Source organism: Phyllobates terribilis, unplaced genomic scaffold (assembly GCF_046119375.1).
Source record: "Phyllobates terribilis strain yellow unplaced genomic scaffold, ASM4611937v1 Scaffold_1__5_contigs__length_1240528914, whole genome shotgun sequence".
NCBI lineage: Eukaryota > Metazoa > Chordata > Amphibia > Anura > Dendrobatidae > Phyllobates > Phyllobates terribilis.
The window spans coordinates 99,386,336-99,411,526 of record NW_027362761.1 but is presented as its reverse complement, the minus strand read 5'-3'; the positions used below and the strand labels follow the sequence as shown (position 1 = coordinate 99,411,526).

General features: G+C 42.2%; 1 protein-coding gene across 4 annotated transcripts in view; it reads right to left on the bottom strand.

Moving 5' to 3' along the window:
* The window catches only part of CCDC171 (coiled-coil domain containing 171), a 166,727-nt gene that overhangs the window by 110,159 nt on the left and 31,377 nt on the right, over positions 1–25,191 (bottom strand). For all 4 annotated transcript variants that reach the window (XM_073665129.1, XM_073665076.1, XM_073665004.1 and 1 more), the window contains 3 exons: positions 10,328–10,502; positions 9,668–9,858; positions 7,637–7,783 (listed from right to left, as the gene is read on the bottom strand). In XM_073665129.1, the coding sequence (XP_073521230.1) occupies positions 7,637–7,783; positions 9,668–9,858; positions 10,328–10,502 (513 nt within the window). The remainder of the gene's footprint in view (positions 1–7,636; positions 7,784–9,667; positions 9,859–10,327; positions 10,503–25,191) is intronic.

Below are 25,191 nucleotides of genomic sequence, written 5' to 3'. Positions count from 1 at the left end.
TGCTGAGTCCTCCAAAGGGAGAGGCGCTCTTTCCAGATGCATTCTAATAAGAGAATGGAGTGTGTACAGACTTGTTCATGGAGAAGTCTGTGGACACTATAGTAGAGGCAGTAAATGGGGCTAATTGCCAATGTTTAACCCCTTCCCGATGAGTGAGTTTCCATTTTTGTGCTATAGTTTTTATCCTTTCCTTATTCCAAGAGCCATAACTTTTTTATACCTATGTCCACATAGCCATGTAAGGATCATTTTTTGCAGGAAGAGTTACAGTTTTTGAATACACCATTCATTTTACTATTCTATGTACTGGAAAATGAAAAAAAATTCCAATTGTGGTGAAACTGAGCAAAAAACACATGTCCTCAATTATTTTTATGGATTCTGATTTTACAGCGTTCATTGTGTATTAAACCAGTAACATGATTCTCCAGGTCAGTGGAATTACCGTGATATCAAACTTGTATAATTTTATTTTTTTAAGTGTAAAAAAAATTGTGAAAAAAAATATATTTCCTTGTGACGCCATTTTCCACTGCCCATAAGATACATTCCTTGATCAATGGAGTTGTTTGAGGCTTGTTTTTTTGTGTGGCGAGCTCATATTTAGATGCAACATTTAGATTGCTTCTTATTGAATTTTATTTGCAGTATTGAGACCAAAAAAAAAAAATTAGAACAATTCTGGTGTTTCCATTTTTTTTTCCTCTTCAAAGTATCTACTAAATCGGGTTAAAAGTGTTGTCCGATAGATATAAAGTCTGTAATAAAGAGCTATCATTTAAGCCTTTATTAAATTCGTTTTACTATAAAATCCCCTTCCATTCTCCCTATACCGCTAATCCCTGTATCAGTTTTTTTTTTCTTTACTTTCTGCAAAGTTTTGTTTAAGAGGTGACTCAAACAGAATGCCACAGAAGGAAGAACATGCAGTCACTTTTATCCCCTCCCCCACCCATCCCGAAACAGGACGTCATCAGGGAGTGGCGCTGCAGTCACTTACAACAGATTCTGCCACCGCTGTCCCCGAATGACATCTTGTTACTGGGGGGTGATGGAGAAGTGATTGCAGCTTCAGTGGCAGCTGCAACACGTCATCTGAGCTCACCGCCTGCATCTTCAGTGGCCGCCGTCACAATCCCTGCTTCTATCACTACCGTTTCTTTCCCTGAAAATGATATTTCATCAAGGGTGAGTGAAAGCAGCACCGCCTCACAGATCGTGATCAAGGGCGCTGCTGTCACTCACCCTGCTTCTATCACCGCCCCCTGATGACAATTAATTTCAGGGCGGTGACAAAAATTGTGGGGTGGAGCTGCTGTCACTCACGCTGCTTCTATCACTAACCCCTAAAGACGTCTTATTTCAGGGAAAGAGATGGCAGTGTCAGAAGCAGGGACTGTAGCGTCAACCACTGAAGATGCAGCTTCTGAGCCTGCATCAAAGATGAGGACCCGACATGTGATGTAAAGAAAGTCATAAACCAGGCAGGGGTTAATGAACTAAAACTGCTTCTAAATCTAAATCTTAGGGCGCAGTCAGACAGCTGTATAACACAGACAAGGACAATCTCATAGCAATGCTCGGACAGGCCGGCGGCTCTCCTGACCCGAGTGTGACAGCTGCATAGAAATACATACGGTCACACAAGTGCCATTTACTTTTTTTTCCCACAACATTTTTCAAAACCTCTTCAGGGAAAGAAAAACTAAAAAAGCTTGACATATGAATACCAATGTGGATTTCCCATAGAAATAAAAAAGTGGATTTGGAGGAGAATTGTAGAGTATATCTCAAAAATACTCCTCAAAATTCTCTGCATCAACACAGTTTAATACGGCTAATCTCGTTTTTTTAGCCTGCAACAATCCAATATACAATCATCATTAAATCATATTCAAAACTTGTTCAGTGCAGCCGGTATCGGACACTGGATCAATCATAGATTAGGACTCGTGTAAGTGAACCAGAAGTCGTTATTATAATACAACAGGGGTGGGGGGCATTTATGAATATAAGTGCAAGAGAGAACAGGAATAATTGCCTTTAGCAATCAATCAGATCTGGTAGGATCGAGCAATTGGCATTCGTTTCCCATTTCCCTTGCACTAGTCTAGAAGTTTCTCAAAGATTTCAAAGGAAGACGTAGTACTCTGTCAGCCAGTAGATAGGAAAGATAAAAACTAAGGGCCCGATTCATCAAATCTTTTACGCCAGCATTCTGGTGTAATAAGCTAAGAAACGTCACAAAATTTTGGCGAAACTCGAGGCTGCACTAAAATTTTGCAACTTGGCATGCTCACACGATTTCCCCCCCATCTTTGACAGAGTGGGCAGAGTTGTAGTGAGAGGGATGCATGGTAATGGCAGTTTTTCAAAGGCACACACCTGTCTATTTAAGACCTCACAGCTCATGTCAGACCAAATAAGAATCATGAGCTCAAAAGGAGATGCCCAAGGAGCTCAGAGACAGAATTGTGGCATGGCACAGATCTGGCCAAGGTTACAAAAGAATTTCTGCATTACTCAAGGTTTCTAAGACCACAGTGGCCTCCTTAATTCTTAAATAGAAGTTTGGGACCATCAGAAGTCTTCCTAGACCTGGCCGTCCAGCCAAATTGAGCAATCGTGGGAGAAGAGTCTTGGTGAGAGAGGTAAAGAAGAACTCCAAGATCACTGTGGCTGAGCTCAAGAGATGCAGTAGAGAGATGGGAGAAAGTTCCATAAAGTCAACTGTCACTGCAGTCCTCCATCAGTCGGGCTTTTATGGCAGAGTGGCCCGACGGAAGCCTCTCCTCAGTGCAAGACATATGAAAGCCCGCATTGAGTTTGCTCAAAAACACATGAAGGACTCCCAGACTATGAGAAATTCTCTGGTCTGATGATATGAAGATAGAACTTTTTGGTGATAATGCTAAGCGGTATGTGTGGGGAAAATCAGGCACTGCTCATCACCTGCCCAATACAATCCCAACAGTGAAACATGGTGGTGGCAGCATCATGCTATGGGTTTTTTTTCAGCTGCAGGGAAAGGACAACTGGTTGCAATTGAAGGAAACATGAATGTGGCCAAGTACAGAGATATCCTGGATGAAAACCTCTTACAGAGTGCTCTGGACCTCAGACTTGGCCAAAGGTTCACCTTCCAACAAGACAATGACCCTAAGCACACAGCTAAAATAACAAAGGAGTGGTTTCAGAACAACTCTGTGACCATTCTTGACTGGCCCAGCCAGAGCCCTGACCTAAACCCAATTGAGCATCTCTGGAGAGAACTGAAAATGACTGTCCACCAACGTTCACCTTCCAACCTGACGGAACTGGAGAGGATCTGCAAGGAAGAATGGCAGAGGATCCCCAAATCCAGGTGTGAAAAACTTGCTGCATCATTCCCAAGAAGACTCATGGCTGTACTAGCTCAAAAGGGTGCTTCTACTCAATACTGAGCAAAGGGTCTGAATACTTGTGACCATGTGATATTTCAGTTTTTCTTTTTTAATAAATTTGCAAAAATTTCTACATTTCTGTTTTTTTTCAATAAAGATGGGGTGCAGAGTGTACTTTAACCCCTTTCTGACGTGTGACCTAATAGTACGTCATGGTGACCTGGGCCGATTGGACCAATGACGTACTATTAGGTCATATGGCGATCGCGACCACACACAAGCGGTGCGGGGCGATCGCTGCCGGGTGTCAGCTGATTGTCACAGCTGACACCCAGTATTATCTATGTGCAGGAAGTTGATCGCAGCATTGTGGGGGCAAGGGGAGGTGATCGCCGATGCTCACCTCTCCTGCCGGCTTCCAACGCTGTCTGCCGCGGCTCCCAGATGTTGCCATGACGACCCAATGTAGTCATGACAACACCCGGGTTACCAGACAGCAGAAGATACTTTGGTCATGCGCAGTGCATGACCAAAGTATCTTCTCCCTCTGCAGCAGTGACAGCCTGTATAGCACAGGGAGCTGCTGCTGCTCTCTATGTTATACAGGCGATCTGAAAATAAAATCTGAAAGTCCCATAGTGGGACAAGGTGTAAAACTAAAAAAAGAATCAGAATGTGAAAAAAAAATAAAAAATTGTAAAAATATAAAAAAACAAAATGAAAAATAATCCAAAAAAATAAAAATATATTGTACTTATAAATAAATATTATTGTGGAAAAAAACAAACAATAAAAGTACCCATATATGGTATCGCTGCGTCCGGAAAGACCTGTCCTATAAAACTGTACCACCAGTTAACCCCTTTAGTGAACACGGTAAAAAAACAACAAAGCAAAAAAACCAAGTTTTATCGTCATACCGCCAAACAAAAAATGCAATAAAACGCGATCAAAAAGACGAATGCAAATAAAAATGGTACAGCTGAAAACGTCATCTTGTCATGCAAAAAAACGAGCCGCCATACAGCTCCATCAGCCGAAAAATAAAAAAGTTATAGCTCTCAGAATAAAGCTATACAAAAAAATATTTTTTCTATAAAATAGTTTTTATTGTGTAAAAGCGCCAAAACATAAAAAAAAACAATATAAATGTAGTACCGCTGTAAACGTACTGACCCGAAGAATAAAGCTGCCTTATCAATTTTACCACACGCAGAGCGGCATAAAAAAAAAACAAAAAGAACAATTTTGGTTTTTGTTTATTCTCCCTACCAAAGATCGGAATAGAAAGCGATCAAAAAATGTCACGTGCCCAAAAATGGTACCAATAAAGACAACTTCAACTTGTCCCGCAAAAAATAAGCTGTCACATGACTGCTGGCCGAAGTGCGGAAAAATTATTGCTCTCAAAATATGGCGATGCAAAAACTAGTCTTTGCAAAAAAAAAAGCATCTTTTAGTGTATGACAGCTGTCAATCATAAAAACCCGATATGAGTCTGGTATCTCTGTAATTGCACCAACCAGAAGAATAAAGTCGTCTAATCACTTAGACCGCACGAGGAACGGCGTAAAAAATAAACTCAAGGGTTAGGGTTGTGCTAGGGTTAGGGTTAGGGTTGTGTTAGGGTTGGGGTTGTGCTAGGGTTAGGATTGGGATTTTTTCAAAAATAAAGAAAAAAAATTACGACAATATGGCGACTAGTGAGCGCAAGTGCTCGCTACTTGAGTTTGCATCGGGTGCTCGGGTATGCACCGAGTATCACGGATGCTGGAGTGACATGCTCGAGTCTCCTCCCCATATGTTTTGCAGCTGTTATACAGCCAAAAAAACCTCGCGGGATTGCCTGACATGCACGAGCGATCCCCGCATGTTTTTTTTTGGGTGTCTAATAACCGTGAAACATGCGGAGCAGGGACTCGAGCATGTCACTTGAGCACCCGTGATACATGGTGCATACCTGAGTACCCAGTGCAAACTGAAGTAGCGAGCACTTGCGCTCAAGACTAATGACAATTTAGTCAATATGATGACCTAATGTTATCAAATTCTGTGTTGTACCTCTGGGTTCAAAATGTTCACTATACTCCTTGATAAAATCCCTGAGGGGGCTATTTTCCAAAATCGGGGATTGTGGGGTTTTTCCATTGTTTAGGCGCATCAGGGGCTCTTCAAAAGCAACATGGCGTCCGCTAATTATTCAAGTAAATTTTACATTCAAAAAGTCAAAGGCGTGCCTTCCCTTCCGAGCCTTGCGGTGCGCTCAAACAGTGGTTTTCCTCCACATATGGGGTATCGGCTTACTCAGGAGGAATTGCACAACAAATTGCATGCTGCAATTTCTCCTGTTACCCTAATGAAAATGCAAAATTGGAGGCTGAAAAACATTTTTGTTGGAAAAAGGTGAAAATTTTATTTTTACGACTCAATGTTCTAAACTTCTGTGAAGCACCTGGGGGTTCAAGGTGCTCACCACACATCTAGATAAGTTCCCTGAGGGGTCTGGTTTCTAAAATGGGGTCACTTGTGGGGGGTTTCCACTGTTTAGGCAAATCAGGGGCTCTCCAAACGCAACATGGCGTCCGCTAATTATTCAAGCAAATTTTACAATCAAAAAGTCAAATGGCGCTCCTTCCTTCCGAACCCTGCCGTGCGCCCAAACAGTGGTTTGCCCCCACATATAGGGTATTGGCGTGCTCAGGAGGAATTGCATAACACATTTTGGGGTCAATTTTTTCCTGTTACCCTTGCAAAAATAAATGGGGTCTAAATTAACATTTTTGTGAAAAAAGTTAAATGTTCATTTTTTTCTTCCACATTCCAAAAATTCCTGTGAAGCACCTGAAGGGTTAATAAACTTCTTGAATGTGGTTTTGAGCACCTTGAGGGGTGCAGTTTTTAGAATGATGTCACTTTTGGGTATTTTCTGTCATAAAGACCCCTCAAAGTGACTTCAAATGTGATGTGGTCCCTAAAAAAAATGGTTTTGTAAATTTTGTTGGAAAAATGAGAAATCGCTGGTCAACTTTTAACCCTTATAGCTCCCTAATAAAAAAAAATTGTGGCTCCAAACTTGTGCTGATGTAAAGTAGACATGTGGGAAATGTTACTTATTAACTATTTTGTGTGACATATCTCTTTGATTTAAGGGCATAAAAATAAAAATGTTGAAAATTGCAAAATTTTCGCCAAATTTCCGTTTTTTTCACAAATAAACGCAAGTGATATCAAAGAAATTTTACCACTATGATGAAGTATAATATGTCACGAAAAAACAGTCTCAGAATCAGGGGGATCCGTTGAAGCATTTCAGAGTAATTACTTCATAAAGTGACAGTGGTCAGAATTGAAAAAATTGGCCCGGTCATTAACGTGCAAACCACCCTCGGGGATAAAGGGGTTAATGAGAAAAAAATGAACTTTTTAGAATTTACCAAATGGCGTCAATGACACAAAGAGTCAAAAATGTAAAGGGGTCTGAATACTTTCCGTACCCACTGTATGTATATACACATACACACATTGTATGTATGTATGTATGTATAATATATATACAAATGTTAATACAATACAAAGAAAGCAAACATTTGCATCAAAAACTTTTCTCCCATTAATCAAAGAGATTTTATGCCATGAAGACAAAAAAAATGAAAACGTCAGAATTGCATTTTTCAGTTGCCACATCTCCACAAATGAAGACGCAATAAAAAGAAATCAAAACATCATATTTACCCTATAATGGTACCAATAAATTTACTCTGCAAAAAAACAAGCCTTCACACAGCTTCGTGAAAGGAAAAACTAAAAAAAAAGGTACAAGTCTCAGAAAATGGCAACACTTTTTATTTTTTCAAAAAAATAAAAAAAATTAGGACTTTGGTATGACCTTAAGAATCATGTTGGGAGGTCATTTTTACCATGCAATCAGGCTTGGACTGGCCCACAGAGGGAACAGGTGAATTCCCCGGTGGGCCCCCCCCACCACCCTATATGGGCAGTAGTTGGCACAATACACTTGATTCTCTATGTATAGACAAAGGCAGCATCTCATCATTCATTAACAAACTAGCCAGTTTATTATTTTAGAAATGTGTGAATGAGAGTAATGTAATACTTGCATATAGCTGAACAGTGGGTCCCCGGAACCGATGTTACTGGGGAGCTCTTGGACTCCCCTGTGCGACACTGCATTCAATGAACGCTGTAAATAAAACTTCCCAGATCTCTTCTGCAGGCATGGGATAAGAACTTACCTCAAGCTCCTGCTTCAGTCGGTCTTCTCTTTCCAGGCCGAATACAATCTCACTCTTTTGTCTCCTCGCAGTATCCAGATGGCTGTTCTTTTCTACATCCAGTTCATTTAATTTTTGTTGCAGCTCTTCTATGATCAGGTTTTGCTTCTGAAAACAAAAGAAATATATATATTACACAATATTATATTAACACATTATAAAGGCTTTTCGGAAATTAGAATATTAATTGCTTATCATTAGGATAGGCAATCTACATCAGATCGGTCGGGTTCTCGGCGCCCCTGTCCATCAGCAGTTTAAAGAGGGCGCGGCTCGTATGCAAGCAGTGCAGCCTTTTCCATATTTCCATTGCTTTATCTATTTGGCAATGGTGGTCTTCTGTACTGCAGTGTTGTCCTATAATAATCTCTCCTGTCGCCCTTAGCTTGATGGTGGGCAGGTAGAAGAAGCAATGTAGAAACTGCAAGAGCTCTGTGGCCCCTTCACAGCTGATCGGCAGAGGATTGTCCTACATTACATTTCTCGGTTAATGTATCCAGTGCTGGTGTGAATCAGCTTCTACTGGAGCGGATGATTCTTCGTAGCTTGCCTAAACAACAAGCATCAGTCCACCACCCGAGTATAAGGATCCAGGTAGCAGAACGGAGCTACTGGGCATGACCATCCACTAGCACTGAACTCAATAGGTGGATATGCTCAGAAAGAATAGAAAGACCAGTAGAGGGTCACCTAACCAATATGAAATTATAAGGTCTAAAAGAAAGAAAACAATAACACCACTTCTTTCTTTCTAATTTCTAAATAGGTCCAAATTCTGCACATTTATTTCATTTTTAGGGGTTGGAGTTCCATTTATTATTAAAAGACTTCCAAATCCCATAAATCCTTTAATAAAGCTATAATGATAAAAAGAACCTAGCACAACTCGGGAAAGTTCATGAGTTAAAAGGAGACCAATATATAGAACTTAAAAAACAGACAGCCACTACACTGTCGCACTATCTTGACAGATGTCTGCGTCTAAACTGGAAGATACCACTGTGATAGGGAGAGGGTGCAGGTAGCTTATAAACACAGGAATAAAGTGCTGTTGTCTTTATACTGATTATCTAAGAAGCAATGTATCCTTGATTTCTATGCATTATAGAGAAGCAGGGGGCACATATCACCTTCACATTGAACATATGGGATTAATTATAACTGGGGAAGTGAGAGAGAGAGATGACACTTCAACCTCCATTGAAGTAGGGACATCCTGCAGTGACCAGGTAATTAGAACAGAAGATCAGCTCTGAGAACCAGCCACCAAGACTGGGATTTGTTCATTCAGAGGTGAAGAGGGACACTTTCAATGCAAGAACTTCCTCTTTTCAAAGGGCTGGCCTGAGACACTCTGGAGCCAGTGGTAAGTGATGAATATTGGGGTTGGCATCGATCCAATATTTAAGGGAGATATATTTTCAGAGTCGTAGTGAAGGGACGAACATAACGTATTCACTCACATCACCATAAGGCCATTCTCTGCTCTCAAGGAATATTGATGAGATGCAGCTGATCAGATTGGCAGCAGTGTTCATGTGATACAACAATGTCATATAACCCACTGGAAATAGCAGCGCTGATATCATTTGAACAGCGCCACGGCAGGAAGGGAGTATGTATTGTTTTTTAGATTACATTTCTTACCATTACAAATTTATATGTTATGAAGCCAATCAGCACAAAATGTTGTCCTGTAATGTAGATCTCACATCAGATGCAAGCTCTGTATTAGGCACCCTCGATTCTGTACAAAATTTTAGCAACTTCACATCCCAACTGTCCATATATAGTATACATGTGTCCTTTTATTTCATATCGTCTTGTCTCAAGACAACTTAAAAACAAACAAACATGATTCTGAGTTACTCTACCAAGAGTTGATTGTACTATAGGTGCCATAATGTAGCCATCTAGCAGCTTGATGTGAATTGCGGCCCGTCCGGAGCCTTACTAGCATGATGCAATCATACATCAGCATATGACAGATACCTGCATGTGTGCTTCCAGACTGCTCTTCTCAGACATAAGCATCTGCTGCTCCTTTTGGAACTTTTCAATCTCAAGGTCTTGACTCTTCAAATCACTTTCAAGTTTTTTCTGCGCTTCCTGCCAACCAAACTGTGTGCTCTGGAAGTTTTCTTCTATGATGTGCACCTTTTTTTGGAGTTCTTCAATTTGTGCTGTTTGTGAAATACAAATTCCGTTTTAATATTAATACATATTAAATATATCCATATATATAACTGCACTAACTTCAGAGAAACGTTTTACAATAGGGCAGGATGACAGATCAAAGCTCCACAGAAGACAGTGAGTTTTCAGTAAGGTCGGTGCCAGCAGCAAAATTTGAGACTACAAAATATTGGCTCATCACAGAGGGCATTTCCTCTCCGGGCACAGCTCCATAAGACAGAGCAAATAGCTGCCCGGTAGAGGTGGCTCTCACTCTAGTGGACCCAGTTTCTCCATATATTACATATATTCTCGTCCACACGGAGAGCTAGATCTCTGCTGCAGAATACTGTCAAATAAATTGCCATTTTTCTTAAATATAAGCCTATTATCGTCTCATGGCAGATTACAAGGATTGAGAAATCAGTAGGCTTTGCTAGTGGTTGGGTGTTTGTACAGAATGGAAAATAACTTTACCTTTAAAAAGTTCTTCTTTCACAAAGAAATTGTTTTTCTCCTCTTGCAAAGCTGTTCTTTCTACATCACACTGCTTCCTTGCCACCGCCAACTCATATTCCAGACTCTGACGAACAGCTTCTCCTTTCTCAACTTCAGAACGGAGCTTGGCAAACTGGATCTCACAAGATGACAACTAGGGACAAAAAATGCATTATTTGTGCTATGCTATTACAGAGTTCATTTTTATGTTAGGAAAACTAGCTGAAAACTTACTACATCATTTATTAGAAGCTTTTTCAGAGAGGAAAAGGACAGGAACTCTAGTGCCACCCTGTCAGAACCCTCCCACCCAGCCAAACTAGTTTTCCTGCTTTGCACTGATGAGGGGGCAAACACCTCGAAACACGTGTCTGCAAATGGAGTTTCTGGTTTAGCTTCTTATCCTAAGGCTACTTCCAATAGGTGGCACTAGACCTCTTCCGAACTGAAAAGGCTACTTGATTATTCCGTTTCCTAGGGAAAGGCTCTCCAGAAGAAAAAACTTTAAGCTGTAGATTAATAATTTGCTACATTCTAATAGCCACCATTTTCAAAAATGTAAACTTAAAGGGAATCTGTCAGCAGGATTTTACCCCCAAACTATGTATATAATTATGTAGCTCTTTCAAAGACATGTCCAGCAATACCATTACATAACCAGACTGTTCATTGGTTATTGAGATATTAGCGTTCTAATTGATATGCATATGGCTATGGTAGATCTGAAGCCTCTGTCACTCCAGCTCTATTCCCTGCCCAGCCTCCTCCTGCTTGAGGTGATGAAGTTACACAGCATAAAAGCTGTCAATAAAGCAGAAGGCAGAGCTGAGGGAGAAAAAAAGCTGGAATGACAAAGGCTTTAGATATACAAATAGTTTACAGCCTCATTTGCATATCAGTTCGAAAGCTGATTTCTCAGTAACGGAGGAACGGTCTGGCCATGTAAAGGTGTTGCTGGACTTCGCTTTGAAAGAGCTACATGCACTTATAAATAGTTTGGGAGGGTGAAATCCTGCCGACAGATTCCCTTTAAAATGGCTATACATGTTAATAAAACTGCTGAAAGTGCAGATTTCGGTAAAATCAGCTGACTATCTTGTTACCTAGTTCCAAAAGAGATGTCAGGTGGAGTCATGTTTTATATTGTAAACTCCAGAAATCCAGAAAGTTTGGGATTCATTGTGTGCTGGGTTATTGCAAAACCAAGCTTGGGTGGACAAGAAGATGCTACCAGCTATAAACATCCATGTGCTCTTTTCACAAAGGCAGATTTTCCATTATAAAACAGCAAATAAAACAGGATTGAATCCTTTAACCCTTTCTCACTGCAGTCAGTTTTGACTTTCCTGACCCGACTCAATTTTTCAAATCTGATGAGGTAGGCAGCAGCCGACGACCCTTCTCTGCTCCTCCCGATCTTGTATAGAATGGAGTTGCTCTTGTGAGGGATTATGACACAGGAAGGGTAAAGCTTCCCACAGTTCAGTGCAGAGGAAGCAGCAGCAATGCAAGTGTATGCAGGTAACTAAGAGGATTGATGTTCTGCAGAATGGGGCTATGTATACAAAAGAGGAGTGATGTTCTGCAGGATGAGGCTGTACTCAGATGAGAAGAGCGATGTTCCACAGAATAGGGCCGTATATAGATGATAAAAGTGATATACTGAAGGATGAGGCTGTATATACATGAGAAGAGTGATGTTCCACAGACGTCGTTTTCTCAGTGTAATCCTATAAAATCCTCTATGTGAGGCTCATAGGATTGCAATGAGAAAATCAACTTCTGGAACACATAAAATACGCTGTATGACACGACTAATCTATAATGTGGTCACCAGAAAGAGAAGAGGACCAGAACAGGCACTTTTTTCCTCCAAAATTTTGTAGGAAAGTGAGGGATGCATGTTATAGTCCAACATCTATCTATATATATATACTGTGGCTGTGGGTGGTGTGGGGGGAGTGGCAGTGGAGCGTGGCACAGGAGGCAGGAGCCGCCTGCTACAGCCTACACTGTGCCCGCTGCTAAATAAAATGAATATTCATTGCTCCCCACGCCCATGGCCGTGGGGGAGCAGTGAATATTCATTTTCCTTCATAGCGCACACACTGAACAATCCTGATATGCATGGCACCCCTCATCCCCATCCTAATATGAATGGCACCCTTCATCCCTCTTCCTGGTATGTATGGCACCCTTCATCCCTCTTCCTGGTATGTATGGCACCCCTCATCCCTCTTCCTGGTATGTATGGCACTCCTCATCCCTCTTCTGGTATGTATGGCACCCTTCATCCCTCATCCTGGTATGTATGGTACCCCTCATCCCTCTTCCTGATATGTATGGCACCCTTCATCCCTCATCCTGGTATGTATGGCCCTAAAGGGAAGTGTCCCAGGTTGTACATGTACAGTATATATTGGCCCCACACCTCCCCATGTGTTTAGGCCCAATCCCCATGCGTCCCCCATCCCCACTGATCTGCTGTTGGGGGAGAATTCAATAGAATGTCCAGCCATGTGCTAAAACAGGTTTTGCTAGTATGGTTGGACATGAACAAAGACCTTAGCCAGTGGGTGGGGAATAATACATCATTTCCTGTCACATGAAGCTGGACACTTCCTCTTGTGTGGAGGGCTTAAAAGCCCCAGAGCTAGCCATGTGGCTCTCTTTGACTCTTGGAGACAATGGACACAACATCACATGGCTGAGTATCTCTCTTCCCCTGTAACTTCTTTACTTACTAGCCCTACATACCATGCCTGTACTAACCCTCCTAGATATTGATATCCTTGTATCTGTATGTGTATGTATGTATGTATGTATGTATGTATGTATGTATGTATGTATGTATATATATATAAAGTTAGTATAGTTGGGTGGGCCAATATTGCATGAGTGATTAGGAAACGTGGGTGGAAAATATATTAGGTAATTGGGAATTATATATCCATATTGTGTACTGTGTTAGTGTGATAAATAGTAGTATATTAACTGTAGACTTTTGTGTAATAAATACCTTTTATTAGTACACAATTTTGTCTCAGTTGGTATATAGTATAAGGCACAGATAACGTTAAGACATAACATAGTGGATATTAATTAATAATAGTCAAGTTTGATGTTAATAGTTAAAATCGGACCTCAATAGAGGTGTAGGAGAGTTCCCCCATTAATAACTGATATTTTTGGAGGGAAACCCGTCCTTTTACAATGGCCCCCCTCATCCTGGTATGTATGGCACCCATCATCCCTCTTCCTGGTATGTATGGCACCTCTCATCCCTCCTCCTGGTAAGTATGGCACCCCTCATCCCTCTTCCTGGTAAGTATGGCACCCCTCAGTCCTCTTCCTGGTATGTATGACACCCCTCATCCCCATCCTGGTATGTATGGTACCCCTCATCCTGGTATGTATGGCACCCCTCATCTCTCTTCCTGGTATGTATGGCATCCCTCATCCCCAATCCTGATATGTATGGCACCCTTCATCCCTCATCCTGGTATGTATGGCCCCCCTCATTCCTCTTCCTGGTATGTATGGAACCCTTCACCCCTCTTCCTGGTATGTATGGCACCCGTCACCCCTCTTCCTGGTATGTATGGCACCCTTCATCCCTCATCCTGGTATGTATGGCACCCTTCATCCCTCATCCTGGTATGTATGGCACCCTTCATCCCTCATCCTGGTATGTATGGCACCCTTCATCCCTCATCCTGATATGTATGGCACCCTTCATCCCTCATCCTGGTATGTATGGCACCCTTCATCCCTCATGCTGGTATGTATGGCACCCTTCATCCCTCTTCCTGGTATGCTTGGCACCCCCTGATCCCCATCACGCTGCACACAAAAAACAAACAATTATACTCACCTCCTCTCTCCTCCAGCGCTGCGTCCCGCTCTGCTGCCGACAGGGATCTCACTGTGTGAGCCGCGCATGGCGTAACTGCCATGCGCCCTCACCCTGTGAAATGCTGTGCTGGAATAGTCACTGCTCCCCACGCCGGGACTGTATGCGTGGAGAGCAGTGACCATTCGCTCACCTTAATAGCGTGCACACTGTAGCCGCAGCGCAGCTCCTGCTGCCACTCTGCATTCTGTGTGCCCGCTATTAAAGACCATGAATATTCACTACAATCCACTCCCATGGGTTGTAATGAATATTCATGGTCTTTAATAGTGGGCACACGTGACCACCGGCCGCGGCAGGAGCCACGCTGCGGGTACAGTGTGTGCGCTATTAAGCTGAGTGAATGGTCACTGCTCCCCACACACACAGTCCCGGCGTGGGGAGCAGTGACTATTCTGGCACAGCATCTCACAGTGTGATGGCGCAAGCCAGTTACGCCATGCCCTGTAGGCAGCAGAGCGGGATGCAGCGCTGGAGGAGAGAGGAGGTGAGAATAATTATTTATTTTTTGTGTGCAGCGTGATGGGGATCAGTGGGTGCCAAGCATACCAGGATGAAGGGTGCCAAGCATATCAGGATGGAGGGGTGCCAAGCATACCAGGAAGAGGGATGAGGGGGACCATACATACCAGGATGAGGGGTGCCAAGCATACCAGGAAAAGGGATGAGGGGGACCATACATACCAGGATGAGGGGTGCCAAGCAAACCAGGAAGAGGGATGAGGAGGGCCATACATACCAGGATGAGGGATGAAGGGTGCCATACATACCAGGAAGAGGGATGAGGGGTGCCATACATACAAGGAAGAGGGATGAGGGGTGCCATACATACAAGGAAGAGGGATGAAGGGTGCCTTAGATACCAGGAAGAGGGATGAGGGGGGCCATACACACCAGGATGAGGGGTGCCATACATACCAGGATGAGGGATGAAGGGTGCCATACATACTAGGATGAGGGATGAAGGGTGCCACATATACCAGGATGGGGATGAGGGGGGCCATACATACCAGGATGAAGGGTGCCATACATACCAGGATGGGGATGAGGGGTGCCATACATACCAGGATGGGGATGAGGGACGCCATGCACACCAGGATGGGGATGAGGGGTGCCATGCATACCAGGATGGGGATGAGGGGTGCCATGCATACCAGGATGGGGATGAGGGGTGCCATGCATACCAGGATGGGGATGAGGGCCACGTATAAGAGGAAGGAAGGGGCCATATATACCAGGATGGGGGATATTAACAGAATTGGGGGACATTACCCCTATAACAGTGTCAGCAGCAGACCCCCTCCCCCTTAACCCCTTAATAACATCTGACGTACTAATACGCGTCTGTGCCCTGGGACTTAAGAGCCAGACCCGTATTAGTACGTCATGGCGATCGCGCGCGCACACAGGCTGTGCGGGCGCGATCGCCGCCGGGTGTCAGCTGATTGTCATAGCTGACACCCGGTACTATGTGCAGGGAGCGGTCACGCACCGCTCCCAGCACATTAACCCCCGCGATGCTGCGATCGAAGTCGATCGAAGTCGATCGCGGCATTGCGGGGGCAAGGGGAGGTGATCGCCGATACTCACCTCCTCTTCCGGCTTCCAGCGCAGTCTGCAAAGGCTTCCCGGGTGTTGCCATGACGACCCGATGTCGTCATGACAACATCCGGGTCACCAGAGAGCAGGAAGATTGCTTGGACATGCGCAGTGCATCTCCAAGCAATCTTCACACTGTGCACTTCTGACAGCCTTCATGGCATAGGGATGGTGCTCCATTCCTGTGCCATGCAGGCGATCAGAAAAAAAAAAGTGAAAGTCCCAGAGTGGGACAAAGTAATAAAGTGTATAAACTGTGTGAAAGTGGAAAAAAAAAAAAAAAAAAAAAATGTGCAAAAATATTATAAAAAAATAAAAAAAATAATACACCAAAAATAAAAATATAATGTACCCATCAATAAATATTATTATAAAAAAAAAACAATAAAAGTACACATATTTGGTATCGCCGCGTCCGGAACAACCTGACCTATAAAACTGTCCCACTAGTTAACCCCTTCAGTGAACACGGTAAAAAAAAAAAAAAAAAAACCAAGCAAAAAACAATGCTTTATCACCATACCGCCAAACAAAAAGTGGAATAACACGCGATCAAAAAGACGCATATAAATAAAAATGATACCGCTGAAAACGTCATCTCGTCCCGCAAAAAACAAGCCGCCATATAGCTCCATCAGCCGAAAAATAAAAAAGTTATAGCTCTCAGAATAAAGCGATACTAAAAAATATTTTTTTCTATAAAATAGCTTTTATTGTGTATAAGCGCCAAAACATAGAAAAATTATACAAATGTGGTACCGCTGTAAACGTACTGACCCGAAGAGTAAAGCTGCCTCATCAATTTTACCACACGCGGAACAGAATAAAAAAAAAAAAAAAAAAACAATTCCTGAATTGTTGGTTTTTGTTTATTCTGCCTCCCAAAAATCGGAATAGAAAGCGATCAAAAAATGTCACGTGCCTGAAAATGGCACCAATAACAACGTCAAGTCATCCCGCAAAAAACGAGCCGTCACATGACTGTCTGCCAAAATTTGGAAAAATTATAGCTCTCAAAATATGGCGATGCAAAAACTAGATTTTACAAAAAATGCGTCTTTTAGTGTGTGACAGCTGTCAGTCACAAAAACCCCATATGATTCTGGCATTGCTGTAATCACACCGACCCGAAGAATAAAGTCGTCTAATCACTTATACCGCACAAGGAACGGCGTCAAAAATAAACTCTTGAGTTAGGATTGGGCTAGGGTTAGGGCTGGGTTTGGGGCTAGGGTTGTGCTGGGGCTAGGGTTGTGCTGGGGCTAGGGTTGTGCTGGGGCTAGGGTTGTGCTGGGGCTAGGGTTGTGCTAGGGTTAGGGCTGGGGTTGGGATTTTTTTCAAAAGTAAGAAAAAAAGATGACGATATGGCGACTAGTGTTGAGAGCAAGTGCTCGCTACTTGAGTTTGCATCGGGTGCTCTGGTATGCATTTAGTATCGTGGGTATTTGAGTGACATGCTCGAGTCTCTGCCCCATATGCTTCGCGGCCAAAAAACTTTACGGGGATTGCCTGCCATGCACGAGCGATCCCCGCATGTTTTTTTTTGGGTGTCTAATAACCGTGAAACATGCGGAGCAGGGACTCGAGCATGTCACTCGAGCACACGCTGTACATGGTGCATACCTGAGTACCCGATGCAAACTCAAGTAGCGAGCACTTGCGCTCAAGAATAATGAAAACTTATTCAATATGATGACCTAATGTAAACAAATAATGTGCCGTACCTCTGGGTTCAAAATGTTCACTATACACCTTAATAAAATCTTTGAGGGGTATAGTTTCCAAAATGGGGACACTTGTGGGGGAGCTCCACTGTTTAGGCACATCACGGGCTCTCCAAACGCGACATGGTGTCCGCTAACAAATTGAATGGAAAATCGGCTCAAATTGTTAGCGGACACCACATTGCGTTTGGAGAGCCCCTCTGTGCCCAAACTTTGGAGCTCCCCCACAAGTGACCCCATTTTGGAAACTAGACCCCCCAAGGCACCTTTCTAAATGCATAGTGAGCACTTGGAACCCCCAGGTGCTTCACAAATTGATTCGTAAAAATGAAAAAGTGAAAAAAAAAACACTTTTTCATTTTTATGAATCAATTTGTGAAGCACCTGGGGTTCCAAGTGCTCACTATGAATCTAGATAGGTGCCTTGGGGGGTCTAGTTTCCAAAATGGGGTCACTTGTGGGGGAGCTCCAATGTTTGGGCACACAGGGACTCTCTAAATGCAACATGGTATCCGCTAACAAATTAAATGGAAAATCGGCTCAAATTGTTAGCGGACACCACATTGCGTTTGGAGAGCCCCTCTGTGCCCAAACTTTGGAGCTCCCCCACAAGTGACCCCATTTTGGAAACTAGACCCCCCAAGGCACCTTTCTAGATGCATAGTGAGCACTTGGAACCCCCAGGTGCTTCACAAATTGATTCGTAAAAATGAAAAAAAAAACACTTTTTCATTTTTATGAATCAATTTGTGAAGCACCTGGGGTTCCAAGTGCTCACTATGAATCTAGATAGGTGCCTTGGGGGGTCTAGTTTCCAAAATGGGGTCACTTGTGGGGGAGCTCCAATGTTTGGGCACACAGGGACTCTCCAAATGCAACATGATATCCGCTAACAAATTGTCGGCTCAAATTGTTAGCGGATATCATGTTGCATTTGGAGAGTCCCTGTGTGCCCAAACATTGGAGCTCCTCCACAAGTGACCCCATTTTGGAAACTAGACCCCCCAAGGCACCTATCTAGATGCATAGTGAGCACTTGGAACCCCTAGGTGCTTCACAAATTAATTCGTAAAAATGAAAAAGTGTTTTTTTTTTCACTTTTTCATTATTACGAATCAATTTGTGAAGCACCTGGGGGTTCCAAGTGCTCACTATGCATCTAGAAAGGTGCCTTGGGGGGTCTAGTTTCCAAAATGGGGTCACTTGTGGGGGAGCTCCAAAGTTTGGGCACAGAGGGGCTCTCCAAACGCAATGTGGCGTCCGCTAACAATTTGAGCCGATTTTCCATTCAATTTGTTAGCGGATACCATGTTGCATTTAGAGAGTCCCTGTGTGGCCAAACATTGGAGCTCCCCCACAAGTGACCCCATTTTGGAAACTAGACCCCCCAAGGCACCTATCTAGATGCATAGTGAGCACTTGGAACCCCTAGGTGCTTCACAAATTAATTCGTAAAAATGAAAAAGTGTTTTTTTTTTCACTTTTTCATTATTACGAATCAATTTGTGAAGCACCTGGGGGTTCCAAGTGCTCACTATGCATCTAGAAAGGTGCCTTGGGGGGTCTAGTTTCCAAAATGGGGTCACTTGTGGGGGAGCTCCAAAGTTTGGGCACAGAGGGGCTCTCCAAACGCAATGTGGCGTCCGCTAACAATTTGAGCCGATTTTCCATTCAATTTGTTAGCGGATACCATGTTGCATTTAGAGAGTCCCTGTGTGCCCAAACATTGGAGCTCCCCCACAAGTGACCTCATTTTGGAAACTAGACCCCCCAAGGCACCTATCTAGATGCATAGTGAGCACTTGGAACCCCTAGGTGCTTCACAAATTAATTCGTAAAAATGAAAAAGTGTTTTTTTTTTCACTTTTTCATTATTACGAATCAATTTGTGAAGCACCTGGGGGTTCCAAGTGCTCACTATGCATCTAGAAAGGTGCCTTGGGGGGTCTAGTTTCCAAAATGGGGTCACTTGTGGGGGAGCTCCAAAGTTTGGGCACAGAGGGGCTCTCCAAACGCAATGTGGCGTCCGCTAACAATTTGAGCCGATTTTCCATTCAATTTGTTAGCGGATACCATGTTGCATTTAGAGAGTCCCTGTGTGCCCAAACATTGGAGCTCCCCCACAAGTGACCCCATTTTGGAAACTAGACCCCCCAAGGCACCTATCTAGATGCATAGTGAGCAGTTGGAACCCCCAGGTGCTTCACAAATTGATTCATAAAAATGAAAAAGTGTTTTTTTTTTCACTTTTTCATTGTTACGAATCAATTTGTGAAGCACCTGGGGGTTCCAAGTGCTCACTATGCATCTAGATAGGTGCCTTGGGGGGTCTAGTTTCCAAAATGGGGTCACTTGTGGGGGAGCTCCAATGTTTGGGCACACAGCAGCTCTCCAAACGCAACATGGTGTCGCTAACAATTTGAGCCAATTTTGCGTTAAATTTGTTAGCGGACACCATGTTGCATTTAGAGAGCCGCTGTGTGCCCAAATATTGGAGCTCCGCCACAAGTGACCCCATTTTGGAAACTAGACCACCCAAGGCACCTATCTAGATGCATAGTGAGCACTTGGAACCCTCGGGTGCTTCACAAATTGATTCATACAAATGAAAAAGTGTTTTTTTTTTCACTTTTTCATTGTTACGAATCAATTTGTGAAGCACCTGGGGGTTCCAAGTGCTCACTATGCATCTAGATAGGTGCCTTGGGGGGTCTAGTTTCCAAAATGGGGTCACTTGTGGGGGAGCTCCAATGTTTGGGCACACAGGGACTCTCTAAATGCAACATGGTGTCCTCTAACAAATTTAACGGAAAATCGGCTCAAATTGTTAGCGACACCATGTTGCGTTTGGAGAGCCGCTGTGTGCCCAAACATTGGAGCTCCCCCACAAGTGACCCCATTTTGGAAACTAGACCCCCCAAGGCACCTATCTAGATGCATTGTGAGCACTTGGAACACTCAGGTGCTTCACAAATTGATTCATAAAAATGAAAAAGTGTTTTTTTTTTTCACTTTTTCATTGTTACGAATCAATTTGTGAAGCACCTGGGGGTTCCAAGTGCTCACTATGCATCTAGAAAGGTGCCTTGGGGGGTCTAGTTTCCAAAATGGGGTCACTTGTGGGGGAGCTCCAAAGTTTGGGCACACATGGGCTCTCCAAACACAACATGGCGTCCGCTAATTATTCAAGCAAATTTTACAATCAAAAAGTCAAATAGCGCTCCTTCCCTTCCGAGCCCTGCCGTGCGCCCAAACAGTATTTTTTCCCCAAATATTGGGTATCTGCGTGCCCAGGGGAAATTGCACAACAAATTTTGGGGTCCATTTTTTCTTGTTACCCCTGTGAAAATAAAAAAAATTGGGTCTAAATTAACATTTTTGTGAAAAAAGTTAAATGTTCATTTTTTTCTTCCACATTCAAAAAATTCCTGTGAAGCACCTGAAGGGTTAATAAAGTTCTTGAATGTGGTTTTGAGCACCTTGAGGGGTGCAGTTTTTAGAATGGTGTCACTTTTGGGTATTTTCTGTCATAAAGACCTCTCAAAGTGACTTCAAATGTGATGTGGTCCCTAAAAAAATGGTTTTGTAAATTTTGTTGGAAAAATGAGAAATCGCTGGTCAACTTTTAACCCTTATAGCTCCCTAACAAAAAAAAATTTTGGTTCCAAAATTGTGCTGATGTAAAGTAGACATGTGGGAAATGTTATTTATTAACTCTTTTGTGTGACATATCGCTCTGATTTCAGGGCTTAAAAATTCAAATTTTGAAAATTGCAAAATTTTCAAAATTTTCACCAAATTTCCGTTTTTTTCACAAATAAACGCAAGTGATATCGAAGAAATTTTTCCACAATCATGAAGTACAATATGTCACGAAAAAACAATCTCAGAATCAGGGGGATCCGTTGAAGCGTTCGAGAGTAATTACCTCATAAAGTGACAGTGGTCAGAATTGTAAAAATTGGCCCGGTCATTAACGTGCAAACCACCCGCGGGGCTTAAGGGGTTAACAGGGCATCATGACCACATTTTTTGCTTACATTTTTTTTTCTATTTTCCTCCTCTAAAACCTAGGTGCGTCTTATAGTCCGAAAAATACGGTACATGATCTTTTTACACCTAGGCCTTGCGCTTAAGGCATTAAATGAATTCCAGAGGAAAGAAGGTTTCTCCATCATCACAGGCAGCGATTCTTTACAGTAACAGCAATGACATTATGGAGATTGCTGCAGCTACATGATATTGTAATGGTTTATTCAGTAAAGAATTCAAGGAGGGCCTGGATGCTTTGTTGAAAAATATAATTTTATACAAATTTTTAGCACTTTCTTGGGGGTGGTACATATAAATTACTATGTAATTTAATTTTTTTTTAATTATATATATTTTGTTTACATTTTTTACTGTTCAAGTAAGTAACCAGTGGAATGAATTTTCTAGGTTCTTACAGTTATATTTTTTGTTACATGTACAGTGGATATAAAAAGTCTACACACCTGTTACAATGCCAGGTTTTGTCATGTAAAACAATCATATCAAAGAAAATCATTTCAGAACTTTTTCACCTTTAATGTCACCAATAATCTGTACAGAATCCACTGAGAAATAAACTTAAATAAAAATAACAAAACTAAAATAATGTGGTTGCATCATGTGAACACCCTCTTCTAAATGAGGATGTGGTTGTGGTCAGTATTAGCCAAATAAACTCATGCTACTTAGCTGTCCGTACACAGCTGCCATCATTTATAGTGACTCATTAATCCATTATAAAGTTTAGCTGTTCTAATAGAATTTTCCTGACATTTTCTTAGTTGGATTTTACAGAAAAGCAAAAACCATGGTCCGTAAACAGCTCACAACACATCAAAGGAATCTCATTGTTGAAAGTTATCAGTCAGCATAAGGGCACAAAAAAATTTCCAAAGTGAAAGCTATACCATGGAAAACTGTGATAAAAGGTGATCAAGAAATGGCTTAAATTTAGCACAATACTAAGATTATATATGGTAGATCTGGACGTGTCTCAAAAATTGATGAAAATACAAGAAGAAAATTGATTCAAGAGGCTGCCCAAAGGCCTACAGCAACATTAAAAGAGCTGCAGGAATTTCTGTCAAGTACTGGCTGTGTACTGCATGCTACAATAATCTCCTGTATTCTTCATATGTCTGGCCTGTGAGGTAGGGTGGCAGTACAAAAGCCTTTTCTAATAAAGAAAAACATCCAAACCCAACTGTGCGTTGCCAAAACCTACATCAACTCTGCCAATTGCATGTGGGAAAACATGCAATGGTCTCCTGAGACTGAGGTTGAACTTTTTTTGCAATAATTCCAAAAGGTATGTTTGGCACGAAACCAATTCTGCGCATCACCAAAAGAACACCCTACCCACAGTGAACCATGTTTTGGGTCTTTTTGTTTTTGTGTGTGGCAGCCAGAACTGGGGTTGTAGTCAAGGTGGAGGGAATTGTTCACAGTATAAATATCAGTTAATTTTGCATCAAAACATTAGGCCACTACTAAAAAGCTGAAGAGGAATTTCACCTTTCAGCACGACCCTAAGCATGCCTCCAAGACAAGAAAAGATTGGGTTCGCCAGAAGAAGATCAGAAGATCAAAGTTTTGGAATGACCCAGTCAGAATCCAATTGAAAACCTGTGGGTTGACCTGAAGAGGGCTGTACATAGGAGATGCCCTCACAATCTGACAGATTTGGAGGGCTATTACAAGGAAGAGTGAGCAAAGGTTGCCATTTATATCATAAATTCAAAGGGTACTAGTATTAGTATAAAGGTTATTCATATTTATGCAACCACTTTATTTAGTTCTGTCTTTTTCCACTTGAAAAGATTTGTTTATTTTCAATTGAATTGTACAGATTATGTGTGACATTAATGGTGGAAAAGGTTCCAATATGATACTTTTTAACCCCTTCACGACATTTGATGCCGTGTCCCTGCCTTTGATGTGGGCTCACACACCAAGCCTGCATCTTTCCCCGCACAAGATGACTAATTTAATCAGTCATCATGTGCCTTTGACAGCCGTGGGTGTAGCAGTGCTCCACCTGTGGCTGTTAACCAGTCAAATCCTGCTGTCAATTATTGATTTATAGCACAGGAGATCGGACGATCGCAGCTTCAAGTCTCCTAAATGGACTATTAAATACACTAAAAAGTGAGAGAGAAAAAAAAGTTTTTAACCCCTTAAGCCCCGAGGGTGGTTTGCACTTTAATGACCAGGCCAATTTTACAATTCTGACCACTGTCACTTTATGAGGTAATTACTCTGGAACGCTTCAACGGATCCTCCTGATTCTGAGATTGTTTTTTCGTGACATATTGTACTTCATGATTGTGGTAAAATTTCTTCGATATCACTTGCGTTTATTTGTGAAAAAAAACGGAAATTTGGCAAAAATTTTGAAAATTTTGCAATTTTCAAAATTTTAATTTTTATGCCCTTAAATCAGAGAGATTTGTCACACAAAAGAGTTAATAAATAACATTTCCCACATGTCTACTTTACATCAGCACAATTTTGGAACCAAAATTTTTTTTTTGTTAGGGAGCTATAAGGGTTAAAAGTTGACCAGCGATTTCTCATTTTTCCAACAAAATTTACAAAACCATTTTTTTAGGGACCACATCACATTTGAAGTCACTTTGAGAGGTCTTTATGACAGAAAATACCCAAAAGTGACACCATTCTAAAAACTGCACCCCTCAAGGTGCTCAAAACCACATTCAAGAACTTTATTAACCCTTCAGGTGCTTCACAGGAATTTTTTGAATGTGGAAGAAAAAAATGAACATTTAACTTTTTTCACAAAAATGTTACTTTAGACCCAATTTTTTTTATTTTCACAGAGGTAACAAGAAAAAATGGACCCCAAAATTTGTTGTGCAATTTCCCCTGGGCACGCAGATACCCAATATGTGGGGAAAAAAACACTGTTTGGGCGCACGGCAGGGCTCGGAAGGGAAGGAGCGCCATTTGACTTTTTGATTGTAAAATTTGCTTGAATAATTAGCGGACGCCATGTTGTGTTTGGAGAGCCCCTGTGTGCCCAAACTTTGGAGCTCCCCCACAAGTGACCCCATTTTGGAAACTAGACACCCCAAGGCACCTATCTAGATGCATAGTGAGCACTTGGAACCCCCGGGTGCTTCACAAATTGATTCGTAAAAATGAAAAAGTGAAAAAAAAACACTTTTTCATATTTATGAATCAATTTGTGAAGCACCTGGGGGTTCCAAGTGCTCACTATGCATCTAGATAGGTGCCTTGGGGGGTCTAGTTTCCAAAATGGGGTCACTTGTGGGGGAGCTCCAATGTTTGTGCACGCAGTAGCTCTCCAAACGCAACATGGCGTCCGCTAACAATTTGAGCCGATTTTCCATTCAATTTGTTAGCGGACACCATGTCGCGTTTGGAGAGCCCGTGATGTGCCTAAACAGTGGAGCTCCCCCACAAATGACCCCATTTTGGAAACTATACCCCTCAAGGATTTTATTAAGGTGTATAGTGAACATTTTGAACCCAGAGGTACGACACAGAATTTGTTTACATTAGGTCATCATATTGAATAAGTTGTCATTAGT